Source organism: Salmo salar, chromosome ssa20, assembly GCF_905237065.1.
Source record: "Salmo salar chromosome ssa20, Ssal_v3.1, whole genome shotgun sequence".
Lineage (NCBI taxonomy): Eukaryota > Metazoa > Chordata > Actinopteri > Salmoniformes > Salmonidae > Salmo > Salmo salar.
In genome coordinates, this window is record NC_059461.1 from 3,992,513 (window position 1) to 4,004,733 (window position 12,221).

The 12,221-nt window shown below is 46.7% G+C and overlaps 1 protein-coding gene across 1 annotated transcript in view; it reads right to left on the reverse strand.

Moving 5' to 3' along the window:
• LOC100136388 (nitric oxide synthase, brain) overlaps window positions 1-12,221 on the reverse strand; it is a 199,804-nt gene that overhangs the window by 144,134 nt on the left and 43,449 nt on the right. The window contains exon 3 of the mRNA XM_045704274.1: window positions 7,112-7,241. Within this exon, the coding sequence (XP_045560230.1) occupies window positions 7,112-7,241 (130 nt within the window). The remainder of the gene's footprint in view (window positions 1-7,111; window positions 7,242-12,221) is intronic.

Below are 12,221 nucleotides of genomic sequence, written 5' to 3' on the forward strand. Positions count from 1 at the left end.
ACCTGCCTCGAAGGAGATCCCTATCTCCTGAACCTGCCTCGAAGGAGAGCCCTACCACCTGAACCTGCCTCGAAGGAGAGCCCTACATCCTGAACCTGCCTCGAAGGAGAGCAATACCTCCTGAACCTGCCTTGAAGGAGAGCCCTACCTCCTGAACCTGCCTCGAAAGGAGAGCCATATCTCCTGAACCTCCCGTGAGGGAGAGCCATATCTCCTGAACCTGCCTCGAAGGAGAGCAATACCTCCTGAACCTGCTCGAAGGAGAGCCCTACCTCCTGAACATGCCTCGAAGGAGAGCCCTACCTCCTCAACCTGCCTCGAAGGAGAGCCCTACCTGCTGAACCTGCCTCGAAGGAGAGTCCTACCTCCTGAACCTGCCTCGAAGGAGAGCCATACCTCCTGAACCTGCCTCGAAGGAGAGCCCTACCTCCTGAACCTACCTTGAAGGAGAGCCCTACCTCCTGAACCTGCCTCGAAGGAAAGCCATACCTCCTGAATCTGCCTTGGAGAGCCCTACCTCCTGGACCTGCCTCGAAGGAGAGCCCTACCTACTGATCCTGCCTCGAAGGAGATCCCTATCTCCTGAACCTGCCTCGAAGGAGATCCCGACCTCCTGAACCTGACTCGAAGGAGAGCCATACCTCCTGAACCTGCCTCGAAGGAGAGCCATACCTCCTGAACCTGCCTTGAAGGATATCCCTACCTCCTGAACCTGCCTCGAAGGAGAGCCTTACCTCTTGAACCTGCATCGAAGGAGAGCCCTAACTCCTGAACCTGTCTCGGAGAGCCCTACTTATTGAACCTGCCTCAAAGGAGATCCCTATCTCCTGAACCTGCCTCGAAGGAGAGCCCTACCTCCTGAACCTGCCTCGAAGGAGAGCCCTACCTTCTGATCCTGCCTCGAAGGAGAGTCCTACCTCCTGAACCTCCCGTGAAGGCGAGCCATACCTCCTGAACCTGCCTCGAAGGAGAGCCATGCCTCCTGAACCTGCTTCGAAGGAGAGACCTACCTCCTGAACCTGCCTTGAAGGAGAGCCCTACCTCCTGGACCTGCCTCGAAGGAGATCCCTGTCTCCTGAACCTGCCTCGAAGGAGAGCCCTACCTCCTGAACCTGCCTCAAAGGAGAGCCCTACCTCCTGAACCTGCCTCAAAGGAGAGCCCTACCTCCTGAACCTGCCTCGAAGGAGATCCCTACCTCCTGAACCTGCCTCGAAGGAGAGCCCTACCTCCTGAACCTGCCTCGAAGGAGATCCCTACCTCCTGAACCTGCCTCGAAGGAGATCCCTATCTCCTGAACCTGCCTCGAAGGAGAGCCCTACCTTCTGAACATGCCTCGAAGGAGATCCCTATCTCCTGAACCTGCCTCGAAGGAGAGCCATACCTCCTGAACCTGTCTCGAAGGAGAGCCCTACCTCCTGAACCTGCCTCGAAGGAGATCCCTACCTCCTGAACCTGCCTCGAAGGAGATCCCTATCTCCTGAACCTGCCTCGAAGGAGAGCCCTACCTTCTGAACATGCCTCGAAGGAGATCCCTATCTCCTGAACCTGCCTCGAAGGAGAGCCATACCTCCTGAACCTGCCTCGAAGGAGATCCCTACCTCCTGAACCTGCCTCAAAGGAGACCGCTACCTCCTGAACCTGCCTCGAAGGAGAGCCATACCTCCTGAACCTGCCTCGGAGGAGAGCCCTACCTCCTGAACCTGACTCAATGGAGAGCCCTATCTCCTGAACCTGTCTTGAAGGAGAGCCCGACCTCCTGAAACTGTCTCGGAGTGCCTTACCTCCTGAACCTGCCTCAAAGGAGAGCCATAACTCCTAAACCTGGCTTGAAGGAGAGCCCTACCTACTGAACCTGCCTCGAAGGAGATCCCTATCTCCTGAACCTGCCTCGAAGGAGAGCCCTACCACCTGAACCTGCCTCGAAGGAGAGCCCTACATCCTGAACCTGCCTCGAAAGGAGAGCCATATCTCCTGAACCTCCCTTGAGGGAGAGCCATACCTCCTGAACCTGCCTCGAAGGAGAGCAATACGTCCTGAACCTGCCTTGAAGGAGAGCCCTACCTCCTGAACCTGCCTCGAAAGGAGAGCCATATCTCCTGAACCTCCTGTGAGGGAGAGCCATACCTCCTGAACCTGCCTCGAAGGAGAGCAATAACTCCTGAACCTGCGTTGAAGGAGAGCCCTACCTCCTGAACCTGCGTCGAAGGAGAGCACTACCTCCTTAACCTGGCTCGAAGGAGAGCCCTACCTCCTGAACCTGCCTCGAAGGAGATGCCTATCTCCTTAACCTGCCTCGAAGGAGAGCCATACCTCCTGAACCTGCCTCGAAGAAGAGCCCAACCTCCTGAACCTGCCTCGAAGGAGAGACCTACCTCCTGAATCTGCCTCGAAGGAGAGCCCTACCTCCTGAACCTGCCTCAAAGGAGAGCCCTACCTCCTGAACCTGCCTCGAAGGAGAGCCCTACCTCCTGAACCTACTTCGAAGAAGAGCCCTACCTCCTGAACCTCCCATGAAGGAGAGCTCTATATCCTTACCTGTCTTGAAGGAGAGCCCTACAACCTGAACCTGTCTCGGAAAGGCCTAGCTCCTGAACCTGCCTCAAAGGAGAGCCATACCTCCTGAACCTGCTTGAAGGAGAGCCCTACCTCCTGAACCTGCCTCGAAAGGAGAGCACTAACTCTTGAACCTGCCTCAAAGGAGAGCCCTATCTCCTCAACCTGCCTCGAAGGAGAGCCCTACCTCCTGAACCTGCCTCGAATGAGAGCCCTACCTTTTGAACCTGCCTCGAAGGAGAGTCCAACCTCCTGAACCTGCTTTGAAGGAGAGCCCTATCTCCTGAACCTGCCTCGAAGAAGAGCCCTACCTCCTGAACCTTCCTTGAAGAAGAGCCTTACCTCCTGAACCTGCCTCGAAGGAGAACCCTACCTCCTGAACCTGCCTCGAAGGAGAGCCCTACCTCTTGAACCAGCTTCGAAGGAGAGCTCTACCTCCTGAACCTGACTCAAAGGAGAGCCCTACATCCTGAATCTGCCTCGAAGGAGAGCCCTACCTCCTGATCCTGCCTCGAGAGAGAGCCCTACCTCCTGAAACCGCCTCGAAGGAGAGCCCTACCTCCTGAACCTGCCTCGAAGGAAAGCCATACCTCCTGAACCTCCCACGAAGGAGAGCCCTATCTCCTGAACCTGTCTTGAAGGAGAGCCCTACCTCCTGAACCTGTCTCGGAGTGCCTTACCTCCTGAACCTGCCTCAAAGGAGAGCCATAACTCCTAAACCTGCCTTGAAGGAGAGCCCTACCTACTGAACCTGCCTCGAAGGAGAGCCCTACCACCTGAACCTGCCTCGAAGGAGAGCCCTACATCCTGAGCCCTACCTCCTGAACCAGCCTCGAAGGAGAGCCCTACCTCCTGAACATGCCTCGAAGGAGAGCCCTACCTCCTGAACATGCCTCAAAGGAGAGCCCTACCTACTGATCCTGCCTCGAAGGAGATCCTATCTCCTGAACCTGCCTCGAAGGAGATCCCTACCTCCTGAACCTGACTCGAAGGAGAGCCATACCTCCTGAACCTGCCTTGAAGGATAGCCCTACCTCCTGAACCTGCCTCGAAGGAGAGCCTTACCTCTTGAACCTGCATCGAAGGAGAGCCCTACCTCCTGAACCTGTCTCGGAGAGCCCTACTTACTGAACCTGCCTCAAAGGAGATCCCTATCTCCTGAACCTGCCTCGAAGGAGAGCCCTACCTCCTGAACCTGCCTCGAAGGAGAGCCCTACCTCCTGATCCTGCCTCGAAGGAGAGCCATACCTCCTGAACTTCCCGTGAAGGCGAGCCATACCTCCTGAACCTGCCTCGAAGGAGAGCCATACCTCCTGAACCTGCCTCGAAGGAGAGCCCTACCTCCTGAACCTGCCTCGAAGGAGAGCCCTACCTCCTGAACCTGCCTTGAAGGAGAGCCCTACCTCCTGGACTTGCCTCGTAGGAGAGCCCTACCTACTGAACCTGCCTCGAAGGAGATCCCTATCTCCTGAACCTGCCTCGGAGGAGAGCCCTACCTCCTGAACCTGCCTCGAAGGAGAGCCCTACCTCCTGAACCTGCCTCGAAGGAGAGCCCTACCTCCTGAACCTGCCTTGAAGGAGAGCCCTACCTCCTGAACCTGCCTCGAAGGAGATCCCTACCTCCTGAACCTTCCTCAAAGGAGAGCGCTACCTCCTGAACCTGCCTCGAAGGAGAGCCATACCTCCTGAAACTGCCTCGAAGGAGAGCCCTACCTCCTGAACCTACCTTGAAGGAGAGCCCTACCTCCTGAACCTGCCTCGAAGGAGAGCCCTACCTCCTGAATCTGCCTTGAAGGAGAGCCCTACCTCCTGAACCTGCTTCGAAGGAGAGCCCTACCTCCTGAACCTGCCTCGAAGGAGAGCCCTACCTCCTGAACCTGCCTCGAAGGAGAGCGCTACCTCCTGAACCTGCCTCGAAGGAGAGCGCTACCTCCTGAACCTGCCTTGAAGGAGAGCCCTACCTCCTGAACCTGCTTCGAAGGAGTGCCCTCACTCCTGATCCTGCCTCGAAGAAGAGCGATACCTTCTGAACCTCCCACTAAGTTGAGCCATACCTCCTGAACCTGTTGGCAGTGTTGTGACAGAACATTTAAAACCCAGAAAATAATAAAAAATAAAAACGTTGCCCATTTACATTAAACTGTACCACACCTACTGACTATTTTTCATTGAACCTTTATTTAACTAGTCAAGTCAGTTAAGAACAAATTCTTATTTACAATGACGGCCAACACTGGGCCAATTGTGTGCTGCACTTTGGGTCTCCCAATCACGGCCAGATGTGATGCAGCCTGGATTCAAACCAGGTACTGCCGTGACCCCTCTTGCACTGAGATGCAGTGTCTTTGACCGCTGCGCACTCGGGATTTTACAGTAGATGCTTTGGATCTATTCAATAACATTAACAACTCCTCTATTGTCATCAAGCCCTCTCCATCTTAATGAAATAAGAATTTAAACTCTACCAACTTCTTATTTGGCAGTTCTGTAGCCTCCTGTCTCTCCTCATTCCACTTGGGATGGAGAATGACGTATTGCAGAAGTCCCCAACAGGTGGACACCCTGCTTCAGCATTCAGTTATCAAGGAAATATGTATAAATGGCTGGAGGAATCAAAAGTAATTTGTTAGAATAATAATACATTTATCTCATAGACTTTTTACATGTTGTTAGTCATACACCTCTGGGCTCTCCTATGAGTCAGACTCAGGAGTCAGGGCAAACATACACCCACCTCTGGGCTCTCCTCTGAGTCAGACTCAGGAGTCAGGGCAAACATACACCCACCTCTGGGCTCTCCTATGAGTCAGACTCTGGAGTCAGGGCAAACATACACCCACCTCTGGGCTCTCCTATGAGTCAGACTCTGGAGTCAGGGCAAACACATACACCCACCTCTGGGCTCTCCTATGAGTCAGACTCGAGTCAGGGCAAACATACACCCACCTCTGGGCTCTCCTATGAGTCAGACTCAGGAGTCAGGGCAAACATACACCCACCTCTGGGCTCTCCTATGAGTCAGACTCTGGAGTCAGGGCAAACATACACCCACCTCTGGGCTCTCCTATGAGTCAGACTCAGGAGTCAGGGCAAACACACACACCCACCTCTGGGCTCTCCTATGAGTCAGACTCAGGAGTCAGGGCAAACACATACACCCACCTCTGGGCTCTCCTCTGAGTCAGACTCTGGAGTCAGGGCAAACACATACACCCACCTCTGGGCCTTCCGGAAACACAGCTTTGCATTTACCTACAATGGCGCCAGTATGCCCCTACACACATACACACAGACGCACACACACTATGCCCCCGTTATACACATTACCCCCATCCCCACTGCACACACACACACATCCCTGCAGACCTCAAAAGGCCTTAATGATTTGGAGAGGGCCACATTAGAGGAGAAACATTTATCATCTCCCTCTGCGACCACAGCTGCCCTCATTCATTAGGGTCTCTTGGATGGTTTCTCTCCATCCGGCCTCATTCACTAAGAAAGCATTCACTCAGCCCAGCCCATCCTAACTCAGCCCTGCCCAGCCCAGCCCATCCTAACTCAGCCCAGCCTATCCCAGCCCATCCTATCCCAGCCCATCCTAACCCAGTTCAGCCTATACCAGCCCATCCTATCCCAGCCTATCCTATCCCAGCCCATCCTATCCCAGCCCATCCTAACCCAGTTCAGCCTATACCAGCCCATCCTATCCCAGCCTATCCTATCCCAGCCCATCCTATCCCAGCCCATCCTAACCCAGCCCAGCCCATCCTAACCCAGTCCAACTCATCCTTATCCCAGCCCATCCTAACCCAGCCCAGCCCATCCTAACCCAGCCCAGCCCATCCTAACCCAGTCCAACTCATCCTTATCCCAGCCCATCCTAACTCAGCCCTGCCCAGCCCATCCTATCCAAGCCCATCCTATCCCAGGCCATCCTAACCCGGTCCAGCTAATCCTAACCCAGCCCAGCCCATCCCATCCCAGCTCATCCTATCCCACCCCATCCTATCCCAGCTCATCCTATCTCAGCCCATCCTAACTCAGCCCATCCTAACCCAGTCCATCCTAACCCATTCCATCCTAACCCAGTCCACCCTAACCCAAAAGTTGGAAGGATCTAATTCCCAGGTGATGAGTTCTTGAGTGGGGAGCCTTGTTCTTGTTCTCATGATGCACATGGATGCGCATCACAGTCACAGGAAGCTCTAAGAGTTCCAAGAACGAGAATGGAACAAGGAACACACAAATGAATGTGTAGATTGGAGGATTCTAGAAGCATATGTCATGTGTGACTCTAGGAGATAACCATGGGCAAGCATACATTACTAACACACTTGCTCACATATGGGAGGATAAGCTTACACAAGTGGATTCACTCGAAAGGCATGCAAGACAAGTACACACTCATAAACACCTGTAACCACACACACACACACACACACACACACACACACACACACACACACACACACACACACACACACACACACACACACACACACACACACACACACACACACACACACACACGCACACATTTATTGGAATGTTTACCTTGTCTGTCTCAGAGTTAGGGTTGTGGAGCACCGTCTGCATGTTGTTGTCCTTCCTCCACAGGTCTTCACACACTCTGTCCTTATCAGACGACAGCTGGGGTGAAATACCGTTTCCTATACCAAGGTCCCTGAATGGCAGGCACACACAGTTAGTTCTCCTTAACCCCCACCCATGCGTCAATCTAATTAACATAATAAAATAATCCACATCAAAATCTATCTGTTTAAGCTAGAGATATGTATTTTTTTTGTTGTTGCACGGGCTGAGGCTGAATCCACCACACCCACCGACGTCAGCGTTCCGCATCTGTGGTGAAAAGTGACAGAGCTACAGTGCTGTTTTTGTATTATTTATTTTTTCAGGGGTTAGATCAGCTTTAATATTTCAGATAGTTTGTAGCTTCCATCAATTTAATAGTCTGCGTCACTTCCAATCCCCATATAGCTGCAGTGCTTTTTGTCAGACCAGGAGACATCCCAAAAATGTATCTTCTCATGACAACATCTGTAGTGTCCGAACGGGTTTGGGCAAACTAATATGACCCCCCTATGGAACATTGAGACTCTCATGAACACTATGGTGTTCTCTGTTTTGCTCTACAACCCCCACATGTTTCATGGGACATGTCTGAAGGTAAAACGATAACTGGTCGAAACACGAATGGAAGTGACTAGGGAATTCCCATGTCCAAGGTATATGGGTCATTCCACTGTAAAAAAAAAATATATATATATTATATCTCTCAAGACAGACACTTCAAAACATATTTATTTTTGATAGATTTTTTTTTTACTATCTGTTTTTCCATGTATGAATCAGTTTTTTTGATTTTCTGTAAGCTAATAACAGTAAGGCCAAATTCAATGTTTCATCAAATAATTCTGTCATATCTATTTTTATACCTAAAGGGTCCTAAAATGTAAAAAATCATATGGCTAAAATTATCCTTTGTATGACCATGTGCTTTCTAGAAACCCAGCCCCGGGTTAGACTTTAGATTAAAGAGCCTGTGTGTCATCTATGGCCAAGCAGAACTGCATGTAACTAACATCTATGGCCAAGCAGAACTACATGTAACTAACATCTATGGCCAAGCAGAACTACATAGAACTAACATCTATGGCCAAGCAGAACTACATGTAACTAACATCTATGGCCAAGCAGAACTACATGTAACTAACATCTATGGCCAAGCAGAACTACATGTAACTAACATCTATGGCCAAGCAGAACTGCATGTAACTAACATCTATGTCTACACAGAGATACAGTCAGACGATGTGTGAGGCTGAATCCCAATGAGATGTGACTAAATACAGCCTCAGATTTCAGTTGTTGCGTTCCTTCGCTCGTTAAACACCCACACACATATCTCCTCTTTCTCATGGACGCTTGTCCAAGCTAATGGGGAATCTGGTGCCTGCCCGATCGTCTCTCTCTCTCTCTAACACACACACTCACACACACACACTCATACTCACACACACTGACACTCACACACACAAACTGCCCCCCCACCCACTACATACACCTACTGTAACAGCGCGTACAACCGTCTTTCCGTCACACTGCATACACTTATATCCACCATTTGTTAAACAACCACATTCATCATCACCTCAATTCTGAAGACGGACTCAGAAACACAGAAATAACAAGAGTAGTTATTATAAGTCGTTTCTCTGTCATTGACTCTGACTCCGTGATTATAAGTCGTTTCTCTGTCATTGACTCTGACTCAGTAATTATAAGTTGTTTCTCTGTCATTTACTCTGACTCAGTAATTATAAGTTGTTTCTCTGTCATTTACTCTGACTCAGTAATTATAAGTAGTTTCTCTGTCATTTACTCTGACTCAGTAATTATAAGTAGTTTCTCTGTCATTGACTGACAGTAATTATAAGTCGTTTCTCTGTCATTGACTCTGACTCAGTAATTATAAGTAGTTTCTCTGTCATTGACTCTGACTCAGTAATTATAAGTTGTTTCTCTGTCATTTACTCTGACTCAGTAATTATAAGTCGTTTCTCTGTCATTGACTCTGACTCAGTAATTATAAGTTGTTTCTCTGTCATTTACTCTGACTCAGTAATTATAAGTTGTTTCTCTGTCATTTACTCTGACTCAGTAATTATAAGTAGTTTCTCTGTCATTTACTCTGACTCAGTAATTATAAGTAGTTTCTCTGTCATTGACTGACAGTAATTATAAGTCGTTTCTCTGTCATTGACTCTGACTCAGTAATTATAAGTAGTTTCTCTGTCATTGACTCTGACTCAGTAATTATAAGTTGTTTCTCTGTCATTTACTCTGACTCAGTAATTATAAGTAGTTTCTCTGTCATTTACTCTGACTCAGTAATTATAAGTAGTTTCTCTGTCATTGACTGACAGTAATTATAAGTCGTTTCTCTGTCATTGACTCTGACTCAGTTATTATAAGTCGTTTCTCTGTCATTGACTGACAGTAATTATAAGTAGTTTCTCTGTCATTGACTGACTCAGTTATTATAAGTAGTTTCTCTGTCATTGACTGACAGTAATTATAAGTAGTTTCTCTGTCATTGACTGACTCAGTTATTATAAGTAGTTTCTCTGTCATTGACTGACAGTAATTATAAGTAGTTTCTCTGTCATTAACTGACTCAGTTATTATAAGTCGTTTCTCTGTCATTGACTGACTCAGGTATTATAAGTCGTTTCTCTGTCATTGACTGACTCAGTTATTATAAGTCGTTTCTCTGTCATTGACTCTGACTCAGTTATTATAAGTCGTTTCTCTGTCATTGACTGACTCAGTGATTATAAGTCGTTTCTCTGTCATTGACTGACTCAGTGATTATAAGTCGTTTCTCTGTCATTGACTCTGAATCAGTTATTATAAGTCGTTTCTCTGTCATTGACTGACTCAGTTATTATAAGTCGTTTCTCTGTCATTGACTGACTCAGTTATTATAAGTAGTTTCTCTGTCATTGACTGACTCAGTTATTATAAGTCGTTTCTCTGTCATTGACTGACTCAGTTATTATAAGTCGTTTCTCTGTCATTGACTCTGACTCAGTTATTATAAGTAGTTTCTCTGTCATTGACTGACTCAGTTATTATAAGTCGTTTCTCTGTCATTGACTGACTCAGTGATTATAAGTAGTTTCTCTGTCATTGACTGACTCAGTTATTATAAGTAGTTTCTCTGTCATTGACTGACTCAGTTATTATAAGTCGTTTCTCTGTCATTGACTCTGACTCAGTTATTATAAGTCGTTTCTCTGTCATTGACTGACTCAGTTATTATAAGTCGTTTCTCTGTCATTGACTCTGACTCAGTTATTATAAGTAGTTTCTCTGTCATTGACTGACTCAGTTATTATAAGTAGTTTCTCTGTCATTGACTGACTCAGTGATTATAAGTCGTTTCTCTGTCATTGACTCTGACTCAGTTATTATAAGTCGTTTCTCTGTCATTGACTGACTCAGTTATTATAAGTCGTTTCTCTGTCATTGACTGACTCAGTGATTATAAGTCGTTTCTCTGTCATTGACTCTGACTCAGTTATTATAAGTCGTTTCTCTGTCATTGACTGACTCAGTTATTATAAGTCGTTTCTCTGTCATTGACTGACTCAGTGATTATAAGTCGTTTCTCTGTCATTGACTCTGACTCAGTTATTATAAGTCGTTTCTCTGTCATTGACTGACTCAGTTATTATAAGTCGTTTCTCTGTCATTGACTGACTCAGTGATTATAAGTCGTTTCTCTGTCATTGACTCTGACTCAGTTATTATAAGTCGTTTCTCTGTCATTGACTGACTCAGTTATTATAAGTCGTTTCTCTGTCATTGACTCTGACTCAGTTATTATAAGTAGTTTCTCTGTCATTGACTGACTCAGTTATTATAAGTCGTTTCTCTGTCATTGACTGACTCAGTGATTATAAGTCGTTTCTCTGTCATTGACTCTGACTCAGTTATTATAAGTCGTTTCTCTTTCATTGACTGACTCAGTTATTATAAGTCGTTTCTCTGTCATTGACTCTGACTCCGTGATTATAAGTCGTTTCTCTGTCATTGACTCTGACTCAGTAATTATAAGTTGTTTCTCTGTCATTTACTCTGACTCAGTAATTATAAGTTGTTTCTCTGTCATTTACTCTGACTCAGTAATTATAAGTAGTTTCTCTGTCATTTACTCTGACTCAGTAATTATAAGTAGTTTCTCTGTCATTGACTGACAGTAATTATAAGTCGTTTCTCTGTCATTGACTCTGACTCAGTAATTATAAGTAGTTTCTCTGTCATTGACTCTGACTCAGTAATTATAAGTTGTTTCTCTGTCATTTACTCTGACTCAGTAATTATAAGTCGTTTCTCTGTCATTGACTCTGACTCAGTAATTATAAGTTGTTTCTCTGTCATTTACTCTGACTCAGTAATTATAAGTTGTTTCTCTGTCATTTACTCTGACTCAGTAATTATAAGTAGTTTCTCTGTCATTTACTCTGACTCAGTAATTATAAGTAGTTTCTCTGTCATTGACTGACAGTAATTATAAGTAGTTTCTCTGTCATTGACTCTGACTCAGTAATTATAAGTAGTTTCTCTGTCATTGACTCTGACTCAGTAATTATAAGTTGTTTCTCTGTCATTTACTCTGACTCAGTAATTATAAGTAGTTTCTCTGTCATTTACTCTGACTCAGTAATTATAAGTAGTTTCTCTGTCATTGACTGACAGTAATTATAAGTCGTTTCTCTGTCATTGACTCTGACTCAGTTATTATAAGTAGTTTCTCTGTCATTGACTGACAGTAATTATAAGTAGTTTCTCTGTCATTAACTGACTCAGTTATTATAAGTCGTTTCTCTGTCATTGACTGACTCAGTTATTATAAGTCGTTTCTCTGTCATTGACTGACTCAGTTATTATAAGTCGTTTCTCTGTCATTGACTCTGACTCAGTTATTATAAGTCGTTTCTCTGTCATTGACTGACTCAGTGATTATAAGTCGTTTCTCTGTCATTGACTGACTCAGTGATTATAAGTCGTTTCTCTGTCATTGACTCTGAATCAGTTATTATAAGTCGTTTCTCTGTCATTGACTGACTCAGTT